The sequence below is a fragment of the Hippoglossus stenolepis genome, chromosome 17 (genome assembly GCF_022539355.2).
Source record: "Hippoglossus stenolepis isolate QCI-W04-F060 chromosome 17, HSTE1.2, whole genome shotgun sequence".
In the NCBI taxonomy this organism is placed as follows: domain Eukaryota; kingdom Metazoa; phylum Chordata; class Actinopteri; order Pleuronectiformes; family Pleuronectidae; genus Hippoglossus; species Hippoglossus stenolepis.
Window position 1 is genome coordinate 5953532 of NC_061499.1, and position 23287 is coordinate 5976818.

A 23287-nucleotide genomic window follows, 5' to 3' on the forward strand; every position below is an offset into this window, starting at 1 on the left:
CAAGCTCTGATCCGGCAGCTGATGGAGCTTCACTCCGGCATCCAGGAGCTCAAGCAGGAGCTGTCTGAGGAGGAGGAGGAAACAGACGAAGACGAAGAGGAGGGCAGCTACTGGGGCTCTGAGAGCGAACAAGGAAGCGTCAGTAGCAGCGGCAGCGTCTACTCCAGCTCAGGGGAGGTGGGCTCTTCCACCTCCTTCCTGAAGATACCACCACCCCTTTACTACGGGGAATTATCAAAGAGAGCGTTCAGCAGGAGAAGCTCTGTGCCCTGAGAATTCAAACCGTTAGAAAAAGAAAAACAACTTTTCAGAGTCTCTCCTCAACTTCTTTACATCCTCTAAGACAAGGTGGAGCCAGATTAATAAATCTGCTATTTCCCACCATAATTTCACTGCCCTTTATTTTATGTTATTTTGTCAAAGAAGAACCCAACAAGAGGATGAGTGGAGTTAAGGACAGAATGAGTCTTGTCCTTGTGCAAAAACAGACTTGCTCTTTCCCCAATTTGTTGTCTTCATGCTAAGCTAAGCTAACCAATGTCTGCAGCTTCCTAATTAAATGGACAGACAGTGAGAGAGTCTTCTCATCTATAACTCAAAGCAAGAAAGCAAATAAACTTTTTCCAAAATGTCCTATTCATAGACTGTAAATAAAGACGGACAACTCTGGACAGTAGAGATTACATGGAGGAGGCAGGGATTATGACCATACTGCAGTCAGCCACCAGGGGGCGAGCGAGGTGCTTTGGCTTCACTTTTACAGAGCTGTCATATCATCCATCTCTTTTAGTCCTATTCCTTTAAATTAGTATATAAACTGTGTGACAGGGAAGCACAAATTCTGAGTAAAACACTGACCTGAAGCCATTGCTGTCTTTGCATAGTATTGTTTGTCTGAGAAAGTTTGAATTCTGAAATTCTCATTAATGTGCACCTGAGATCACTGTGTTACAACCGCAGTGTGTGTGTGTGTGTGTGTGTGTGTGTGTGTGTGTGTGTGTGTGTGTGTGTGTGTGTGTGTGTGTGTGTGTGCGTGCACATGTGCTGGAAGCTCGCTGACCTTTCATGACTATAACGATGTGCAGAATGAATTCAGCGCCGCAGCAGGACAGTTTGAGTTCATTGAATCTTTATCATGCACAAGCAGTGATGAAACCTTCTGGGGACAGTGAGACATTGTTATTGAGACCCTGCAGTGTAAATATGTCTCTGAGAAAAGATTATTAGAGTCGAGTTTGTACAGTGCAGCTGTAAATCCATTCAAATGTAAACTGTGGTTATATTGATGCTGATGTACAGAAAGAACCTGTGAAGTGTAGAAGCTAGACTTGTATGGAAATGAGATGTTGATGTGTTTATTAACCGTTCTTCAACGTGTAGCAGTATTTCAAACAGGTACTGTACTGCAGCAGTATGCCAGCACAATAAAGACATGAAAAAAAAGTGATGTTGCACTCTTTATTTTTTGCAAAATTACAAAACATGCCAACATTAAACTTTTCTTGATTCCATCTTTACATTCAAAACGTCTTGTTTCCTGACTTGCAAAGAAACAAGACAGGTTTCTTCAGCACAACTCTGCAAAAGTGCAAACAATTCTAATCTATATGAAACATCTTATTCCGTTATCCAGGTTATTTTGGATGCAAATCTCTATTTTACACCATGACACATTTTATTTCAAAGAGCCATAATCACAAACAAGTTTCATTTCATATTTTACATTTGAATTCTGGAGCTATCGGCTGCATCTTGTCCACCGTGGGTTCCAGTAAGAGCACTTATCTACCCCAGATTAGGGGCTGTCTGCCGAGGCCGGCTACTGCTGATCCTCCCCCTCTACTTCCACACCTCCGAAACTCTCCCTCCTCAGTCTTTGGATCTCCGTGTTGAGCCCGAGCAGTGTCTGAGCCAGCTGGAGGTCCTGAGAGCGCATTTCCAGCTGCATGACAACAATGAAAGAACTGAATCAGCACAATGTGGCACAAAGACAGAGAGGGGATTCAAATTCGTGACAACTGTTGCAAACTGCAGAGAAAAAGCACCAAATATCAACTCAGCAATCACAGCTTACCAGTTCCGACCTCAGCCAGGTTATGGCTCCATCAATCTGCGCCCTCCTCAGCTCCTCGTTGGCCTGGAAGCTGCGGCCGATGCTGAGCGGTCTGACAGTGGATCCAGAGTCCTGAGGCTCCTCTCTGGACTCTCCTGTTGCTCTGAAGGCATGAATCAGTTTGTTTTTAATGTTCTCCAGGACCATGGTGGACAAGGTGTCCTCGCTGTGACTGTCCCGGTCCATGCTGAGAGGGATACGAATGTGCAAGCAGTCACTTGTTGCTTCCAGCCAAGAAACACATCAACTTTTTACACAGGATTCTTCTTCTCTTCCTTTCACCACCTCTCTATCTTATGAATCTGCTCTGTGCCGGTCCTCCTCCTTCCCCTGACTGAACAGGACTCGGCAGCACAAGTTTCTGTGCTTCAGCTCAGCAGCTGCAATCATCCCTGCGCCTGCCTGGAGTTGAACTGACTTGTTTTGTCATTGTTACTATGGAGAAACCGTCCTCCCGGTCCTCGCCGTCCTCCCCCACACACACCTCCTCCTCCTCCTCCTCCTTCCCGTAACACTAATAAGAATGGTGGAAGATCTCGGACAAAGACTATTGTTGCCTCCCAAAAAAAAGGCACTGAAAAGACCCCTCCAACCAGCGCCTCCACACCCTCCCTCCTTCTTCTCCCCCTGCTTCTCTTTCTTTTCCTCAGCCAGGCCCCCATACAATTCCAGTGTGAGAAATGCGTTGTGAGCGAGCTCTCATTTTGGACAAAGTGCCCATGTGTAAAACCTGTGTGCGCGCCCGCATGTACCAGCGCACACAAAATCCATCACATCCCCCAGTGGACTTTTCTCCGAGCTTGTCCCTAAGTAAGACCTGCTTGTCAGCTTAGGAGACGGACAGGTTGGGCAGGGAGGGAGACACAGCGGCAGTGTGAGCGGATTCACACACACAAAGGCCGTCCTACAGTGAAATACAACCGGGGGCTTTGTGCCCGGGATAAATCCACTCCCTCTGGGGTTTGTGGGACGGTTTTTGGCAGAGAGGAGCAGGTTTTTCTCCTCCTCCCTCTGACTTCTGTGCAGAGATGCAACAGGGGTGTAGGGTATTAATTTACCACCTGACTTATGGGCCTGGCTGAGAGAAGTGAGAGGACACACTGGGGGGGAGGGACATCACGCTTTCATCAACACAGCTTGTTCCCAAGATAATTCTTTACTTTGAGGGAGTATTTTTTTCTTGCTCCTTTTCAGCGCTGTGTCGTAGGAAACAAGGAGAGAGAGAGAGAGAGAGAGAGAGAGACCTCGTGATGTCAAACGCTTTATCAAAACACTCACTGCTCCACACTTTGACTGTTAAATAAATGTCTGTCTGTCCTGCAGTGGTGTGTAAAGACGGGTGGACGAGCGTGTTGGACAGCCTCAGTTGTCAGAGCTCGTAAGACGTGAGCTACGACTCCATTTGTGCAGAGGTCTGTGAAGCGTGAGAAGAGGTTGGAGGGAACTGAGCCGTCGGACCTGAAGGTCAAGGAAGAAGCGCGACACGCGTTAACGTAACCTGACAATGAACTGATTGGATTTTGGTGGCCAAAGGTCAAAGGTCAAGCCCAGTTTGACTATTTTTGCTAATTGGGGTATTCCTCTTTCAGTTCTGGTATCAACTAAGCACAGTGATATTTAATGGTATTTTTAAAAATGAAATCTCAAAGAAAAGGATGACGGTCATGTATTGATATATTGATTTACTGGTAACATGACGGATCAATAAATTAAAGAAACTAGACACAGCCTCAGACACCCCCCTGATTATCCAGTCAAAGTAAACTATGGTTGTATTTGTTTTATAATAATCTCCCCTCCAGCTTTCCGTTCATGTGGAAGATGTAAAATAGCTGAAGGGGCCTCCTGCACACGGAGTTCAGACAAATATTTGTTACTACTTCCCCGAGTCGCCTGGAGCATAACAGGATGTCTTTGTTTCCATTTGAAGAGGCACAATGAAAATGAAAAAAAGGTTTAATGCTAAATTAAAAAATAAATTGTATTAATGGGCCGGAAGGGTTCAGCGCCACTGTTTAAATTAGATTATTGTTTCTACATGGATGGAAAATAATGCAGAGCGGTAACTCAGAGTTCTTTAAAGTATGGTGATTAAACATTTATTGTCTTAAAGTTAAGTCAACCGCAGTCAGGTGATTTTTCTCTGCACTAAAAAGCTTCCACTTATCCACAGGATCACATGTGTGTTAGCTTTCAGACAACTTTGCTGCCCCCTGGTGGTTCTGTCAGCTACGTACAGACCATCACAGGAATGGTCTAAGAAGAACTGGAATGTGTTTGTGTATTTTATATCTATTTGTGCTTTTACTTGCTTTAAAAAAAATCCAAAACACACTCTGGTTCAAAAGGAGGAAACTAAGTTTTATAAAAAATGTTTCATTGCTTTTTTTCTCCTTTAAACAGGCCAGCGTCAATTCATCCACTTTATTTGTATCCAACAAAAGCCGGAGCAGGTTGAGCATCAATAAAAGAAACTGTGTCTGTAAAAAAGAAAACCGCTCCACTCTCTTAACTTTTATGTTTCCAGCCTCACAAAGTTTAACGTGCTTTAGGCTCCTTGTTTATTTTTTTAACAGTTTCTGCACATGATCTGCTTTAGTGGAAGATACAGAGAAGAAGATAGGAGCCTGAAATCAGACCAAGATATTTAGAATCAGCTTTAAGTTGTTATTTCTCTTCTTGGTGAAAGCAGCTGTTCTCCCGCCGCCTGAGGGACGGCAGCGCTCCGGCCTCCGTCAGCTGAGCTCAGACTGTGTCACATGTGCAAACGTTCACGTATCGCTCCTGGCCAGATGTGACTGTGCTGTTCTGACAAAACACACGACTTACTGTATATAGTACTTTGAAAAAATCTATTTTGTACTTTAAACAGGAAAGTTAATGCTGCAGCAACTACATCGATCACACAGCCAGAGTTACTATTCTGCAGATTATGTTTCATAGGAGACACATTTGACTTTTGCTCCACAATTCAACTTTATTCTCGAAATAAAATTTTAAAAATTCTTCTCTGACTATTTCCTCAATAATTACAATGTATTATCGATATGCAATATAAAGTAACTATGCTCTGATGCATTTCAACTTTGTTTGACTTTTTTGTAATTAAGAGTTTTTTCGACCTTTTGACTTTGTTCTCGATTTTGCGATTATTTTAAAATCCATTTGTCATTCATCCATTTCCAAACTTTTTCTTTAACATTTCAACTTTTTTATTTGGCATTTTAACCTTTTTCTCGACATTTAAACCTTTTTCTCTGTCGACTTTATTCTAGAAATGTCACCTTTTGGACATTTTGACTTTGTCTTGACATTTCAACTTTATTCTAAACATTTCGACTTTATCCTTGAAATGCAAAACTTTTTTTTTCCGTACACCTGGCTCTGATACTCCTCTGTACTTTTACCTTTGTAACATAAAGTACATTTCACATTAACTCGCCTAATGAGTGCAGCTCTTCTCCTGGTACTAGTGAGGATGTACTTCTTCAGCACACAGGTGGATGAGACACTTCTCTCCTCCCTGACTCCATCCGTCTCCACCAGTCTCTCCCATCAGCACCACTCATCCTGCTGAGGCTCCCACTCTGTGCAGCAGGAGGGAGACAGGGCGCCATCTTGTTTGAGTCGGAGGAGGAGGAGGAGGAAGAGGAGGAGGAGGAGGAAGAGGAGGAAGAGGGGGAGGAGGTGGAGGAAAAACGACCAAAACCCAGAACGGCTGAACCGGTGAGTCATTTATATTTAATGTGACGGTGAGGAAGTGAAACATGGATTTCTCATGACATGTGTATTAACGTGATAATCACACGCACACGTCATTATTTATATGAAATGAAGACGCGCGTGCAGCTGTTAATGCGGTTTCAAATCCCTGTCACGGTCATTTCCGCTTAATGACGCCAACATTTATGAAAGATGATGAACTGCTCCGCTGCGGATTCGTCATGTTTATGTGATGATATGTAATATGTGTCTCTAATGAAGCAGCAGGTTCAGTGTCAGTGTTGTTTCCTACCTGAAGGTCCCGGGGTTCCACCTCCACATGTATGTAACAGGCATGTTGGTCCATCACATGTAAACCATGTAGCTGCACATGTGCACGAGCATCTCAGCCAGGGGCGCTCCTAAGACCAGCTGGGGTCCGGGGGCTGAAGGTGTCTTTTATTATTTGATTTATCAGAGACGGAATCAAAACATATCCACACATAAAAGATAGAAAACAAAAAGTTCAGCGTAGGGAGATAAAACAATAAAGATAAATATCGCAAAATAACTTTTTCCTTGATTCGTTATCAACAGTCAATGATAATGATTCTTTAAAAAAAAACTTTTGTAATGATCTTTAGTCTTGCGATGTTTGATTCAGTTTGATATCTTTCTATTAATTGACAATTTGGGGCGATTATATAATTATCGGAAATGTTTTACTTTCCTCTCTCCAGGCCTGACAGCCTCCCCCCTTCCCCTTTCCCCTCGTGGTGAGAAGGCGCTGACACAATGTTCTACGCCCACTTCGTCCTCAGCAAGCGTGGGCCGCTGGCCAAGATCTGGCTGGCGGCCCACTGGGACAAGAAGCTGACCAAAGCCCACGTGTTCGAGTGCAATCTGGAGAGCAGCGTGGAGAGCATCATCTCACCCAAGGTAGCTCCTCAGGGTCGTCACCTGCACACCTTCACTTTCAAAACAGATTACGTGTTGATGTTTTGTTTTTTTGTGAATCCTGCATGAACACATATTCTTCCTATAAAGTTAAGGTGTGTATTTCTGTAAATGTGTATTTTGGGGATTTGTATTTCAGAGTCAATGCTCAAAATTATATAAAAAAATATCCCCAAAAATCTGACACCCTCTTTAGAAAGGAAAATTGTCGTTAAAGCACTGCACATTTATTTTACAGTAATTTTTATGGTTCTAATTTTTGTTGATTCTGTCACAGGTGAAAATGGCTTTGCGGACGTCGGGGCACCTGCTGCTGGGGGTGGTGAGGATCTACCACAGGAAGGCCAAGTACCTGCTGGCCGACTGTAATGAGGCCTTCATCAAGATCAAGATGGCTTTTAGACCAGGTCAGAGGGGAACTAATGTCACTGTTATCTTAAAATACATGCAGCATCAGTCAGATTGAAACCAGTTGTATTAATGTGAAAGCTTCATCTGTCAAAGTGTATATTCATCCTGGTTCCTCTGCCCCTTGAGAACCGCCTCATGCTGTGACTCTTTCCCTCCACTGTGTTGGTTCAGGTGTGGTGGATCTGCCAGAGGAGAACAGAGAAGCAGCCTACAACGCCATCACTCTTCCTGAGGAGTTCCACGACTTCGACCAGCCACTGCCCGACCTCGAGTGAGTCCTCTCTCAGTCTCCCTCAGAACACGAGGTAGAAAAACCACTCAGCTTCAATGTCAGAGCCCAACAGATAATATCGGCCGGTATGAGCCTTTCACAGACACGTCAGTATCAGCGTTAATGTTCACTGACCAAGTATACGCCAATTTGAACCATTGCCAATGTCCATTTTTGTTTCATTCACATTGACTGTGTGTTGTGTTGTTTTCCTCAGTGACATTGACGTGGCTCAGCAGTTCAACTTGAACCAGAGCAGAGTGGAGGAGATCACCATGAGAGAGGAGGTGGGCAACCTCAACCTGCTGCAGGACAATGACTTTGGTGAGCTGCCTTCTTCTGAGCATGTATGCTTTTATTTGGTAACGTCTCAAACATCAGGAGACTCCATGTAATGCTACAGCTTTATACTTTTACAAATACATTACAAATAAGAAGCTACACAGAAGGATTTAAGTTAAAGTCAAATACTGAGTTAAATGCCTTAAGCAGATAAAACACTTTTTTCACCCACTTTCTACATCATAAACACTAACAGACAGTTCTCTTGTGCAGCTGACTTCGGGATGGAAGACCGCGAGATGATGCGAGAGGAGAGTGCGTTCGAGGTGGACATCATGGCGACGTCGGCTTCCAACCTGCTGCTGGAGGCGGAGGGCGTGGCTAACCCGATAGTGGACAAGTCCAACCACCTGGAGTACGACGACCACTACAAGGACGACTTTGGTGACAACCCCATGGAGAGCAGTGAGGGGGGCATGCTGGGTGAGAGTCGACACTCACCTGGGGAAATAGATGCAATAAATAAAAACAGTTCCCCTTCAGACTAGTGGCTCAAACAATAAAATGACTCATCTTTTCTGTGTAGTGGACAAGCTTCTGAGCAATGAGGACGGAGGTGGCATCTTTGACGACCCCCCCGCCATCACAGCGAGTGTGATGATGCCTCAGGACCACGGAGATGATGACGATGACTTTGACGCCCTCTCAGGTCAGTTCAACGAATGATCTCAGCACCGGACCATGAACAAATTGTAGTTTCATGTAAGAAGTTGAAAGTATAGTACATTTGTCTGTATGTCCCTTGTGTTGAGTGACTGTGATTGTGTGTTGTTAGCGGGAGCTCCAGACAGTCCAGACTCAGGCCCCACAGAGCCCCTCCCGGTCATGGCCGACCAGACGGAACAGACGGCGCTGGTTCACAACGAGGAGGAAACCTTTGCCCTGGAGCCCATTGACATCACAGGTAATGATGCTGGAACCAACACTGAAACTTCAGTCTAAATTTTGAAATCATGACTAGATACAGTTCCAATTTATTGTCCTCCGCTTTCCAAAAAGAAGATCTGAACATCTTGAACATAAATTCTGACGATCACATGGGTTGTAGTTCAATAATCAGCAGGAAAAAGGGAACTTGATGAAATTATTATGGGAATTTATGAGCTTCAATTAAGAATCCATTAAAAATGTGTCTTGATAAATTCTGAATAGAAAAAGTAATTTTTCAAGTTTGGTATATTTCATGTCTCACGTCTCCTTGTGGCCTCTGCAGTGAAGGAGACCAAGGCAAAGCGTAAGAGGAAGTTGATTGTGGACAGCGTGAAGGAGTTGGACAGTAAAACCATCCGTGCACAGCTCTCTGACTACTCAGACATCGTCACCACGCTGGACCTGGCGCCTCCCACCAAGAAGCTGATGATGTGGAAGGAGACCGGGGGAGTCGAGAAGCTCTTCTCCCTGCCAGCTCAGTCGCTCTGGAACATGAGGCTGCTCAAGGTAACAAGAGATGTACAGTTATTCAGGGAGGGCAGTCACAGGACCTGAAGCTTCTTCTTTTCTCTGTCCAGATGTTCACAAGGTGTCTGACGCCACTGGTACCTGATGAGATGAGGAAGAGGAGGAAAGGTGGCGAGGCCGACAGTCTGGATGAGTTCCTCAAAGATCTGGAGAATCCAGAGGTCCCCAGAGAGGAAACAACAGGTCCCCAGCAGAGAGACATCATGGGTGAGAAACTGCTGGAGACTGTAGATAATTACACTTCCTGTATTACATCGTTTTCTGATCTTTGTTATGGATCGGAATTCATAAAATGGCAAAAGTAATGACAATCTGTCAATGTCAGTTTTACTCTTGCTCGTCTGGTTGCCTTCCAGACCAGACCATCATGGAGGAGGCCAGCATGCTTCAGACTGCAGCGGTGGAGGGCAGCAGGACCACACTGGACGAGTCAGTGATGCCGCCACCATCTTCCCAACGAGGCATAAAACGCAAATCCCAGGACACAGAGCCAGATCTGCCTGTGAGTACAGATGTCTCCTCAGTAGAAGTGTCTGTCCACAACTGATTTCACCCCCTAGTTAATGTCCGGGCCCCAGTAAATCTCATCGGTTGCTCTTCTCCCTCTTTGCTCCGTTCTAACACATCCTCCACACACCCTCCACCATCTCTGTTCACCTCTCTTCTCCAGATGGGAGCTTTGGACGAGCAACAGCAGCAGCAGCAGCAGCAGCTGGAGACACCATCCAATGTGGACTTGCCCCCAGAGGAGACCACCTCGAGCATCAGCCAGCTGATAGAGTTGGACCTGCTCATTGACAAGAAGAAGAACGATGACAACTCTGATGAAGAGGTCAGTTAGAGATCTAGAAAAACTTTTAGTTTAATTTTTTGGTTTTCTTCATAAAGTATCTTCGTTTATTAACTGAGAATGGACATTAATTTTATCCAGGACTCAACAGAAGGTTTCCTTTATGATTATTTACAAGTGTTTTTTAACCCTGTGTCAGGAGGAGGAGGTGCAGGGAGACCAGGACCAGGAGGAGAGGAGGTGGAACAAAAGAACCCAGCAGATGCTCCATGGCCTCCAGGTTTGTTTGTGCTCATTTCTTATTAGAAGAAGCAGAACGTGACATGACATCCTGCTGCTACAACTTTTTAATGACGACATGCAAAAGCCTGAGCCTTCCCTCCCCTGACTCTCTCTTTCTCTCTCTCAGAGGGTGATGGACAAAACGGGCACCCAGTCGATCAGCCTGCTGGACATGTGCTGCAACAACAACAGGAAGCAGGCGGCAGCCAAGTTCTACAGCTTCCTGGTTCTGAAGAAGCAGCAGGCGGTGGAGCTGGTGCAGGCGGAGCCTTACAGTGACATCATCGCCACGCCCGGACCTCGCTTCCACATCATCTAGAAAACGCTCCTTAGCATTTGGTTTGTTCGTTAAATTCACAAAACGCTTTATTTATTTATTTATTTGAGTTTATTGACTTTGTTTTAGGAAATATGTGGTTTTTGCTTTGTTTACTGGTGATGTATATGTATGTCGGCCTGAAATATTTTAAAGTCGAGCAGTGATGGGAGGAAAGAGGACTGAATACCATGGTTGGATCATAGAGAGAGAATTGCAACTCCAAACATGGACGATTTTAATTTTATTCTTATTTATCATTATTTATTCTATCTTGTGAATCAAAAGGACTCTACCAAATCCGAACCCTTGTTGTTTGGAGTTGCTTTTTAGGCGTTTTGTTGCACCAAACTAATCTATTTTAAGATTTGTTTAAAGTGGAAGACGACTGTGTGTGTTTGTGCTCCGATAACTCAATCAACCATGTTACTGAGAGACTCAAATCTCCCACTGCTGCATGAAGAAGATCTCATCTGCAGTGTTGTCACGTACACAGACATCAGCCCAAAAGGAGCATGCACTATATCCAGTTTCTGCAGGAGTACAATTAAACAGTTACTTAAATAGTGATTTGCAAACTCAACCAGCAATTAATCATTATACAACTGTAGCGTAGCACTTTATAAACTCTCTGCTTGCTAGAGTTCTGTCCCAAGTCTTTAGACAAAATAAAGTAGACAAAAACAAACAGTACAACTTTTAAGGTGCTGTTGTTGTACACTATTCTCCTACAATACATTTCAGTATGCTGGTTTCCTCTCAAGGAAATAGCTATAAACATTAGTATATAGTCTACACATAATTAGTATTTAGTATAGATTTGGGACACAGCTTATAAAAAATATCTAGAGACTTTTAACCTGTATGTAAACACAAGTGTTCTGCCACGTGTGCATGCTCTGTGCGGAATTGCTGCAGAAATTACATTTTATTGCCGTCTTGCTCTTTTACTCTTGAAATGACACAAACTCATTTAATCCAATGTCCCTTTTATAAATGGAAAATCATTTAGTTACAGGTGGGTGACATCTTGTTTTCAGGTGAACTCCGGATAATGTCCTGACATTTTCCAGAACACGGCAGGAGATTGTCCAGGTCAGACGTGTTCACAACAGGAACATTTCCAGAACATGACGTATACATTTCACTTTACTGCACATTGAAGATGGTGAGCGAAGCAGCTACTAGCTCAGCAGTAATGTTGACAAGCAGTTTGTCAGCATCTTTTCCTGCTGTATTCTCACACGTGCCCACTCAGACATTTTACCAGGGACTGGCAGCAACTGACTTGCGTTTCCACATCTGGAAAATGTCAGGAAAACATCCGGAGTGCGGTGCCTGTCTGAAAGCAGCTCTACAGTAATGTTGTATTATCTTGACGAAGAAAACAATTCAGCTGTTACCTTTGACATGAAGTAGATAATCTATTCAATGCTCATACTCAATAATCAATAATCAATGTTGTATTATACAAGAGTTATAGAGAATGAATAGTATTTGTTTTTAATCTATAAGTAAAACTAATAAGTAATCAACTTGGAAACAGTGAACATGACCAAGTGAGGTCTGAATGGACATATTGAGAACGTGTGTCATTGTTTGGACTCTTACTACAGACTGAATCCAGCAGAAATAACAAATCACACAGCGTGAAAACAAGCAGACCAACAAGTCATTGTGGTCCCACTTCTTCCTTCTTGCTTCTGCAAAAGACGGCTGAATGCATGGTTTTTAAAATCCCCTCTCATGTAAACTGTACGTCATGTAATGTCCGAGTGCAGCTTATATCTTGAACTATGTGCCTGTAAACCTGCTTTTATATTTTGTATAAAAGCCCGAGACAAATCCTCTGAATCTTGAAAACATTGGTTATGTTTCTGTCTGAGTCCTGGAAACTGTCGCAGAACTTTTCAAATTAAAATAAATACTGAGATTTTAAAATGGCATTGTGTGTAATAAACATGAACATGTTCAATGTGGTGACATCAGAAGAACAGAGCAGAAGTTCTGGTTTTATATTAAACATGAAATTATTTGACATCTTCAAATGTTATTTTTGTAAGCAACAAAATGGCTTGAGTGTCTGTCTTCCTGCCACATTATGTATTTGTTATTGCAGGAGCAGGCACTTCCTCCGTCTTCTGCTTCTTCGGTCGGTTTCTCTTCTTCTCCCCCTCCTCCGTCTTCTTCAGGGGCGGCGTCGGCCCTCCTTTCTTCTTCTTCTTCAGGCAGCTCAGAGGGTTAGGATGGCTCTGTTTCCTCCTCCTCTTCCTCCCTCGTCTCTCTCCGTCCCCTTGGCCGATGCCCTGCTCCTCTTTCAGGCTGCGGATGCTCTGCTGCTGGGCCGGGCTCACCAGCTCCCCCAGCGAGACGGCCTGGACCTGATCGAGAGACACCTGGCTGGGTTTGTCCAGGACGATGGTGTTGGCGATGATGTAGAACAGAGGAACGCCCGAGATCTTCTTCAGGCCTGCGGTCAGAGTGTGGTCCTGGAGACGACACACAAAATACAACAGACTTGTGTAAGAGGTTGTCACGTTTACACATGTTAGTCGTGGTAGTGTTTATAGTTAAACTGTAAAATAGCAAGCTTGATAACGACATCTTAGGTATGATTGCAATTTGTTAAACATATATATAAGTGTAAGACCTCCTCTGGATGGTGTTTGAGTGTGTGTAGGGTCTCATAGTATCAGTATAGTATTCACCTGTGTGGCTACAAAGTAGTGGTGTAGGTTGGTCTCCCCCAGCATGGACAGCAGACACTCGGAAGCAGGGACTGGGCTCTTGAAATGTGCACAGTTCCTGACCTGATACCTCTGCAGGATGAGTTTGGCTCCGTACAGCTCCTTCCCCAGAGTCTCCAGTTCTTTCAGTGCACAGCTGAGACGCAGAGACACAGAGACACAGGACATTAGATCGGAGGACGACAGTGAAGTACATGGAAGTATAAGGAATAATTAACATGCAATACTTAAGTGTAAGGATAAGTAATATGTAACTTCCTGAAGTAGGTGCACTCACTTGGTGGTGCACAGCTGAACCTCCCCCATCAGGTACTTGGGCATCTGCTCTTTAATCTGGATCTTGTTCTTCAGGGCCGCCTGGCAGAAGGTGCCGTCCAGGAGGATCTGGAACGGTTCCCTGAAGCTGAAGTTGTACTTGTAGAAGCTGATGGTTTTCTTGGCCTGTTTCTGTCTCTTGATCTTCATGGTGGTGGGGAGGTGACGTCACCGCGAGGGGGTGGGGGGGGACTTCTCCTTCCTCTTCAGGGGATATAAGTACACGATGTTGTTTAAAAGTCTTACCTGAAGGTTTTCATACAGATGTTTCTAAAAGCCGCTGACTTCTCTCAGCGTGGGTTTTTCTGGTGTACACAACATGGCATGCCGTGGTTACATTCTCATGTCTCCGACCGGAAACACATTGCACGACAAAGGTTCCGGCTGTTTCAAGAACTAGTCCTACCGTCCAGGCATTTCTGTTTTATTTTATTATGTCAGATTTGGTTTCATTAAGAATGTATATACATTTGTTTTAATGTGTTTTTATATGTAGTTATACGTAATCTTATTTCTAAGAAAATATTATATATTATAAAGGCTTACTTTATAAGTAATAGTAATATTAAGTTATATATATATATATATAGTTTTTTTAAAACAAACTTTAATATAATTATATGTTAATATGTTATGATTAGTGATGGCGAGATGAAGCTTCATGGCGCTTCATTTGCTCTACTGCGCCATCAAGTGGACAATAAATGTAAAACAGGCAGAGTGATTATAATACATAAATTATGAACTTATTAATATGGTGTCTGTCTTTATGATACAATGGCGGTGTACAAAGGGAAAGTGGAAACAAATTGGGCAGAGGGGTTGTGACGTGAATGTGCTTGTGTTACTAGGGACAACATGTAACACGTGAAATATGGACAATATTTTATTCATTTTTATTTATTATTAATCATGTCAGAGGCCGAAACTATTAATATTATGATGAATATTATTATGATTAGTATCAGTAGTAGTGTTTGCAGTAAAGTTGTAGTAGCATTAGCAGCAGTAGTATTAGTAGTAGTAGAAGTATTAGTAGTATTCGTAGTATAATACGGGGGGTGTTTGTGTCGTCACCGGTCCTCGCCTCTTGTTTTCCCGGAAGCGGAAGTCTCGTTTCGGGGCAGATCTGCAGCAGCAGCGCCTCCGGTCGCTCCGGTGACACTTGTCGTTGCCTCGGATCAAGCGTCAGCTCCTGTCGGCTCGGGCCCGTGTGTGTTGCCTCAGGTCGGTGCTTTACCTCCCGTGGTTCGCGTGCACACTGAACAGTATGGCGGCCGCGGATCCCCGGTCCTCGAGTGACGGCGGGCCGGCCAGCAGAGGAGGATTCCCGGCCGGGGAGAGCAGCGACGGCGGCGGCGGAGGAGGAGCAGGCGGCGGCGGTGCTAGCAGCAGCGGGGAGGGAGAACGGGAGCGGGCCACCTTCGAGTGCAACATATGTCTGGACACTGCCCGGGACGCTGTCATCAGCATGTGCGGCCACTTGTTCTGGTACGAGCCGGGGAAGAGGGCCGCTGGATGGGGGGGGTTGTTTGTGTTCAGCACCGAGGGACCCGAGTGTAGTTTAACCGTGTGATCGGCCTCCTTCTGCCGTCACTTGGACTCATCTGATCGGTCTGAACACAGGCTAATGCAAACAAGATAGTTAAACAACTCGCAGCACATGGATCAATATGAACTAAACCAGTTGATATAACATGTGTGTGTGCTAGGGGGGGGGGGACAAGAGGTCGAATGGAGGCTGATCACATTTAACATCACTTGAGATCTGCTCTGGTGTTGTGAGGAATTTAATGACCCAGGTCACCCTGTCTGATGTAGGTCAGAGGTCACGGCTTCGCACACACACACACACACTCTGCTCTGCTCTGTCACACATTAATCTTCCTGTTTCAGGGTGTTGATCATTTGCATCAGCTCACTCTTCAGTCCTTCACAGCAGCGACTGCAGTCCGGACAGGTTGTTTCCAGGTTTGCAGAACAGCTGAAACTATTAGTTCGATAAATTCATTACTTATAAGAAAAGCACAAAATGGTCTCTGGTCTCTCAGATGTGAGGAAACCTGAAGATGCCACATTGGGAACTGGGAACTTGTGATATGTGAATCAAAAACATCACGAGGTTAATTAAAAATGAAAATAATAGCTCTGAGAATAACTCATCTCACAATGTTAAAGAAATTAGACAAATTTCCTGGATCTGCCTCCTGATTTAATAGGTTTCCTGATGCATAACCACCAAGTTTCATGGAAATCCTGCAAACTAACTAACTAACAGACAAGCTGACGAGAAACTGCCAAAGAAATGTTTGAGCTGGTTCTGTAATCATACCATTTGTCTCCCAGGCAGAACTGACATGTTTTATTTTTCAACAAAAAAGAAACTGTCCTGCTCATTAGTTAAACAGATAAACAGATAAATCAATAATGAACCTAACAGCTCTGTGTAACCTGAGGTCGCTCTCAACCTGAGCGTCTACTCCTTTCTCTTATCAGGGTGTTGATGAGGTCTTGCGCAAACCTCAACCTTCAAACCACTTTGTGTTGAGAACGTCACATGGTGTGTGTGTGTGTGTGTGTGTGTGTGTGTGTGTGTGTGTGTGTGTGTGTGTGTGTGTGTGTGTGTGTGTGTGTGTGTGTGTGTGTGTGTGTGTGTGTGTGTGTGTCATTGATGAGTCGGGGGTGTGGACTGGCGGCTGTGCTCGTTCCCAGGTCGAGGTTAACGTGAGATCAGGGCCGAGCGTGTGTGAGACCGGAGTCAAACCTATAAACGTCAGCAGTGAGAGTCACAACAGGCTTTGTTACACTCTCACACAGGAGAAGATGTAACTGAATCGGTTGTTGGCACAAAACAACAGTTTAAAATGACAATGGCCTGAGTGGGTGTGGACCGGAGACTGTAAATAAAGATGGCCGACGCCTCTCCTCTCCCTCCCACCATCCAGAGATGAAGTCGAGTCGCTTTGGCTTCACTCTTGGGAGCTGTCATGTCGTCCATCTTTATATACAGTCTATATTCAAGAAGCTGCTTTTATAGGCAGGATGGAAATACTCCTGCTACCTTCTAGTGTCGTTTGTAATCAGTTTTCTATTATGGGTGCTATTAACTTTTATTCAAAGGAGAATTTATTTTTAGCAAAAACACAGAAGAAGCAAAGATAATACCTTTATCGGCATAAAACTGATATCCACAAAAGGTTTCTTTCAATGATTGATCTGCGGGAACAGACGGTTTTAAGGGTTATTGTCAGTTCTCAAGGAATCTCAGGTTGAAATCTTGCAGAGAAGAATGAAAGGAATGAGGGAGAGGAGAAGACAAGCTGCTCGACTTGAAGTGTTAAACCACAGAAAAAATGTTTATAAATATGTTCTCCACCAAGTGTTTGACTCCCACAGTGAATTTGACTTTTTGTTTCTTGGTAAAACTTCATCTCCAGTGCATGAATCACAATATTGTCTAGTTATGTTTTCATGGTTTTGTTAAGAATGGTTTAGAGGAGTTGTGTGTTTCTGTTAAAATCCTCTTACCCTCACGTGTGCTGTTGCTACACAACCATACATTGAAGCTCCCTCGTTAGGGGCTGATGTAATGTAGTCGCCGTGTTACCCACGTGTCGCTTTCTCTCTCGACGTTTGTGCAATGTGATGAAACCGTGATGATGAAATTGTCGGCAAGAGAGAAAAGGGTCGAAGTGTCAGTTCACCTGCTGCTTCACATTCAAAACTTAATTAGAAAAATGTACAGGAATAAATATTAAATACAATACATTTTTAATCCCAGTACCTCAGAGGCTGCCACGTTTAACTGAACTTAAAACAACTGAACATTTTCCAGAGTTCATGTCTGAAAACGCTTTAATAGAGTGCAGAGTCCAGAGGGAGGATTTGTGTGAAAGAGACATTAATGTGACTTTAATACTTTGAGGTTAATGAGTGTGTGACATCTTCACAATCCTCCGGAGCAGACCTGTCTGTGTCGGACGCACACAGAGGCTGCAGGTGATGATTCCTCACCAGGAGCAAAATTACATTGTTCATAACCAGCAAACGTCTGACTGTAAGAAAGAGACAGCTCGACCAATGGAAACAATCGGTTATGAAAACAGTTGCCTTATTATTGATTAACTAATTGTTTCAGCTCTACGTCACAGCTCACGGTCTTCATCAGCCAATCCACACGAGACAGACGTTACGAGCTTTGCCACATATCTGAGCCGTCGTTATCTCGTGACCGTTTGTTCAGACTTGGGTCACGTGACGGCGCCTGAGCAACAACAGTCATCGATTAAGAAGAACTACAGAGGAGGCGAGGGCCGGGCAGCAAAACGATATCAATAAATATCGCAGTAAAATTGTAATCAATAGCATAGCAACATAAAAAATAAGGTGTAAAACACAGTTGATTAACCTAATGTGACATTTATCCAGAAAATTATCTATCTTGATTTTTCGGCCATATCGTCACTATGAGACATTTCCTGCGTCTGGTGAAGTTTGACCCTTTAAAACTACATGGAAAAATGTCCCTGAAGTACTGAGGACAAAACGTACACACTCCTCTGCTGTTGACATTTCAGATAAGTGCACTCCACGGCCGTCTGTCTGTAAAACATTTACACTTAAACACCAGGAGGCAGATGATAGTATAATAATAAGGGTGAGACTTGTGGGAACAGAATCCGTGATAACGCTAAGGAGGCGTGCACGGCTCGCCGCAGTCGGGCTTAGCTTAACAGCGCTCGAGCCACTTATTGGAAACTAAGCAGTTGTTTTCAGGTCACAGGAGCTGTGATGTACGTGTGGACACATGTTTAATCCGAGCTGAATGTGTTTCGTTAACTTAGGCCCTGCGCTTTGTTCGGCTCTTTGAATCCACAGGAATGTCATTCTCTGATAGATGCTGTCACGCTGTACAGCCTGAAATGTGTGTTTGTGTGTGTTCTTGGCACTACGAACTGTGTGTGTGTTTGTGTCACAGCCTGCAGATTGTCATGAGGTGGTGTCTTGCTGTGTGTTTTTGGCTCGGCTGGTTATTTTGGGTTTTGAGTTTCTGATGAAAGTGTCTGAGAAACGAGTCGCGCCTGTTCCTCTGCATCACCTGTCCTGCAGCAGAGGAAGAGACGGAGCCGTCGAGAAGGAGGCGAAGTCAAAGATTAGTCTCTTGAAAAGGAAAATCAAACATCTGAAATGGTTGTTTTCAGCAGTTACACAAACCATTTATGGATTTAATCCTTTTCAGACAAAAAACACTTTCATGACAGGAACACGCTCCATTTTTTTAGTTTTCTGTAGAAATGTAAACTTTACCTCAGGGCAGACGTTACCTAGCTGCAGAGTGTAAATAACTGAGGTGTTTGGGCAAAATGAAACAGATAAAATGCAAAAGCGATTACGCAGCCATGGTGCAGGAATGATTGTCCGTTCATGTGGTATCGGAATAATCAGCCAAATTAGTTTCCAGCAACAGCAACTTGGAAAATGTATGAAAATACTGGAAAGAGGCGTCTAAGTGTTGTTTACATAAATAAAACACATACGCCTTCGTGTTTTTTTTCCATATTTCAACTTCAAACTTTCGAACAATGGCTTCACAAGTCGGGGTAATGGCATCTTCCCCAGAGCACGTGAATGCTCAGTAATATAGAGCGAGCTTTCAGACTTGCATTGTTAGTTTGGTTAAATTAAAAGCTGCAAAACAAAACACTTCCGACATAAATGTGAGAAGTAAACTCACCCGGAGCCAATTTAGTTGCATTTCGGCAAAAAAATCGATAGGTCTAGGATGCAGGAATATTCACCGTGTCGTTGTCCGTCTCCTGGGTTTCCGCCACCTCCCACAATGCAGCAGCAGCTTGGCCGGGGCCTGCAGCCGCTCAGGCAACAGATGGAGCCAATTACTAGAAACGATGGGGAGCAGGAATCAGATTAATCAGCCACTGGTGTTTCTAACCAGGTGGACTGTGGAGTGATGATGAGGAAAATCTGACACCAAGAGATTTCTATTGTATCCTCTGAGATTTGTTTAATTTAGTTACTGAGCTGACATTTGAAGAGAATGCAAATGAATCTTTCCTCTTTGTCTCTTTGTCTCCCTGCAGCTGGCACTGTCTTCATCAAGTGAGTATCCCCTCTGTTATTCTTCTTCTTTGTACATTTCATTAAAGGAGACACATTCTGCTCATACTCAGGTTCATGACTTCAATTTAGGTTCTTACTTGGAAAGGTTTCCACGCTCTAATGTTCAGAAAACACATAAGTATCCTCAAACTGTCCATTGCTGCAGCTCCTCTTTTCAGCCTCTGTCTGAAACACTTGGTTTTAATGCCCCCCCTCCTGATAAAGCCCAGTCTGCTCTGACTGGTTAGTTGGCCCACTCTGTCCTGATTGGTCATCCGCTTGCAGGACATGAAGGAAATGTCAACCTCTGCTCTCGCTTTAGGGCACGGTCCCACATACGCAAACGCAAAGAGAATATTGCAGGTCAATTGCAGAGTCAGGGTCTGTCAGTAGGTTGTTGCAGAGTCGACCCCTCAAGCTCAATTAACTCGAGTGTAACCGGAGGGACGTGATGTAAGCGCGGGCGCAGGAACCGCACCTGTCAGCTGATTTACTGCAGCTTAAACATGCTAATGTACTTAATACCTGTTTACCACAGCTCCCTCTGCACCTCAGCCCTGAGCCCAGTGGAGCTGCACTTTGCTCTGAGAGGCAGCAGAAGAACTGTGTCGATTCACTTATAGATTAAATGTCATTATAAAAGATCTCGGTGCTAAATGCTCGTCCATGTTAGTGGTTGGGACATGGGCCAAACTAAAAAGTGAAAGTACATGTTAACATTAATTATTTCAAAGACGTTTTCTGTGTTATTAGGTAGCTCTCATCACACTAATGTTTGTTAAGTGTTCGTGGTTCTGATAAGTTTGGTTTTAATTAGTTATTAGATGATAGTCATGATTGACAGCTGAGACTGACTCACTGGTGTTTAGACAGTAAAGCTCAGTTTCCTGAAGGAAGTCAAAAGAAAGAGTTTGATCTCATCTGTATTCTAAACCTTTTGCCTTTTCCCTCAGTGGTTGGAGACGAGGCCCAACAGGCAGCAGTGTCCTGTGTGTAAAGCCGGTATCAGCAGAGAGAAAGTGATCCCGCTGTACGGCAGAGGGAGCTCCAGCCAGGAGGACCCCAGGTACACGGAGTGCATTGTTTCCTCAGTGTGTTTACGTGCCAGCTCTGCGGTTTCTATTTGAATGAACCGTTTCTGTCGTCGCTCAGGTTGAAAACTCCCCCTCGGCCTCAGGGACAGAGGACAGAGCCAGAGAGCAGAGGCGGGGTGAGTCGGTTTCTCTTCACTGATGACGCTCCAGAAGTGAATCAAGAAGTTTCTCACTGCTCATAAATACATTATCTGGCTGTCATTTAAAACAAAAACAAACAAATCTTTGGGTTTTTCTTTGCACAGATGTTCCAGGGGTTCGGGGACAATGGCTTCCACATGTCTTTTGGCATTGGTGCTTTCCCCTTTGGCTTCTTCACCACAGTCTTCAACGCCAACGACCCCTTTCACAGAGCAGGTAAACGCACCAGGTTGTGGCTACGTGAGACAAAATCTAACAAATTGTCTTTTCCCCATTACTGTGTCTTCCTTTTTTATTTTCAGACCTGCTGTTTCCTTTTGGCCCAGACGCAAACTCAGGGCAGTAAATACATCCTTCTTCTTCTCTTCCACCAGATCCGTACACAGGTGATCAGCAAGGCAACGGTAACCTCAACAACGGCAATAACAACTGGCAGGACTCCCTCTTTCTGTTCGTGGCCATCTTCTTCTTCTTCTGGCTCCTGAGCGTGTGATGGAGAGAGGATGGATGGATGGACAGAAGAGTGGATCAATGGGAGGGAGGAGTGCAAAAAATACAAAACACACACTTAGCTTAAACCACAGACACACACACACACACACACACACTTGTGTCACATTTTCTAGCAGGTGTTGAACTTGGAGGAGAGTGTAGCAGTGTGTTTGATCCCAAAATGAGACGACAACTACGGGAAATTAGTTTTTCTCCTCCTGGAAAAGGTGAATTTGTTTCAGGAAACTCGGCCCAAACCACCTGCTTCTTATATTGTTTATGCAAGAAACGCTCGCTGAAGAGTCGTGTTGCCCGAAACCCCAAATCAGTCGTGTGAGCCCTGTCTCTCCACACACACCCGTAGATATATGCACACAGAACAGTAAAGTTGGACACTAAGGGACAGTATTACGTGACCAGAGTGAGTTATGGAAAGTTTTTCTTCGTGTGTGTGTGCGTTAAACTCACACAGGGGGGGTGGAGGTAAAGTAAAGTTAGTGATTCATTGTTTTGGTTCGAATCCCTTTAACACCGAGAGGGAGGCATGTTTTGGAAAGTTTCAGTCAAAGCGGGGACCAGCGGGAGGGGTATGAGATCGCATCGTTGTTGCTATGGCAACCGTTTCTCACTCCCTAAAAGGCCAAAGAGTCGCGCATCAGTCGCACACGATGTCAGAGGGTGAAAAATATAATTGGATCGTGACATGAACAAGTTTTAGCATTTGCGACCTGCTCTTAAAAATCATACTGACAAGAAATAGCACAGATGGATGGATGCATTTTTATATACTTATGTCTTAACAAAACAAAAAAAACTGCCATTGCACTGTGAAGTCATTTGTAGGTAGAGCTGTCTTAAGGTTCGGAGAGTGCTGGTGCTCGACCACGTGTTGCTCCTTTCCCCACAAAGCTGTGCGCACATGGGTGTGTTTACCGACCGAGGGCCAGTTTGGGAGATTTATTTTTATTTTTATTTTTTTGCATCTATTTGAGCGACTTTAAAACAAATCTGACAGACAGAGAAAAGCAGTGGATAGTGAAGTAGTTTGATGAGATGCTGCACATGACGGCAAGAAGAAGAAGAAGAAGAGTCAGTGTGAGAAGTAGGGAGAAACCATTTGAGTCGTGGAGGTGAAAAAGCAACAGTTCAGTTAACTGAGCCCCGGTGTGATTCTAAAAATGTAAAAACACTTCTGTCACACTTAGTTATTATGATTTTCTCTGACTGTATGTGTCCGAGTGAGTGTGTGTACATTATATATTTGTATATATGAATATTGTAAATGCTGTTTTTACGTGTTTGACTGGACGACCAGCCACGGAGGGCGACGAGATGTGCGAGTAGGTCTCAAGATGCTTTTGTAAAGCGAGAAATCATCTGTTTCCTGGTTTCCATAACTCCTGTGTTTTATTGGAAAATAAAATAAAAAAGTTAAAAACCTGTTCTCTCAAAATGTTAAATAAATGTTAATGACAAGAGCGAAAAAAGGTGTGTGCCTCCCCGTCAATGTGAGAATGGTTCAGCTCATTTGTTCTCTTGTATTTCACAGTGCACGTTAAGACGCTCTCAGTAAAACCAGAAGTTTGAAGTTCTTCATCAGTCAGTTCCACATTTCTCACAGGAGATCTGCTCACCAGACGTTCAGGGTGACGAGGTGGTTGATGGTTCACTGACTTGGGAAAGGGACAACGTTTCCCATTCTAAGGTTATAAAGTCACATAGTGTTGCTTTAATGGGAC

At 44.0% G+C, this 23287-nt stretch overlaps 4 protein-coding genes across 6 annotated transcripts; 2 read left to right on the forward strand and 2 right to left on the reverse strand.

Moving 5' to 3' along the window:
- Nucleotides 1-1444: 1444 nt before the first annotated feature.
- On the reverse strand, nt 1445-6235 carry si:ch211-153f2.3. Of its 2 annotated transcripts, XM_035182743.1 has the most exons (3): nt 6129-6235; nt 2075-2216; nt 1445-1942 (listed from the first exon to the last, which is right to left on the reverse strand). In XM_035182743.1, exons 1-3 carry the CDS (start codon nt 6170-6172, stop codon nt 1820-1822), a joined length of 309 nt encoding a protein of 102 aa, XP_035038634.1. In that variant the 5' UTR covers nt 6173-6235; the 3' UTR covers nt 1445-1819. The 2 variants fall into 2 exon arrangements, with proteins under 2 accessions (XP_035038634.1, XP_035038632.1); XM_035182741.2 differs by lacking the exon at nt 6129-6235 and having other exon boundaries at nt 2075-2574.
- Nucleotides 5736-12583, forward strand: LOC118124697 (double-strand-break repair protein rad21 homolog A). Of its 2 annotated transcripts, XM_035182738.2 has the most exons (15): nt 5736-5839; nt 6556-6619; nt 6671-6754; nt 7050-7179; nt 7355-7454; nt 7672-7778; nt 8010-8219; nt 8323-8445; nt 8572-8700; nt 9010-9233; nt 9305-9461; nt 9611-9756; nt 9925-10086; nt 10244-10324; nt 10454-12583. In XM_035182738.2, the coding sequence occupies exons 2-15, from the start codon at nt 6611-6613 to the stop codon at nt 10643-10645; spliced, it is 1854 nt and encodes a 617-aa protein (XP_035038629.2). In that variant the 5' UTR covers nt 5736-5839; nt 6556-6610; the 3' UTR covers nt 10646-12583. The 2 variants fall into 2 exon arrangements, with proteins under 2 accessions (XP_035038629.2, XP_035038628.2); XM_035182737.2 differs by having other exon boundaries at nt 5747-5839; nt 6556-6754.
- utp23 (UTP23 small subunit processome component) lies at nt 11615-14072 on the reverse strand. Its single transcript, XM_035182739.1, has 3 exons — nt 13667-14072; nt 13351-13525; nt 11615-13131 (listed from the first exon to the last, which is right to left on the reverse strand). The coding sequence occupies exons 1-3, from the start codon at nt 13852-13854 to the stop codon at nt 12742-12744; spliced, it is 753 nt and encodes a 250-aa protein (XP_035038630.1). The 5' UTR covers nt 13855-14072; the 3' UTR covers nt 11615-12741.
- Nucleotides 14073-14804: 732 nt separating this feature from the next.
- rnf5 (ring finger protein 5) lies at nt 14805-23035 on the forward strand. Its single transcript, XM_035182740.2, has 6 exons — nt 14805-15195; nt 19803-19821; nt 20775-20887; nt 20974-21031; nt 21161-21272; nt 21431-23035. Exons 1-6 carry the CDS (start codon nt 14975-14977, stop codon nt 21547-21549), a joined length of 642 nt encoding a protein of 213 aa, XP_035038631.2. The 5' UTR covers nt 14805-14974; the 3' UTR covers nt 21550-23035.
- Nucleotides 23036-23287: the final 252 nt, after the last annotated feature.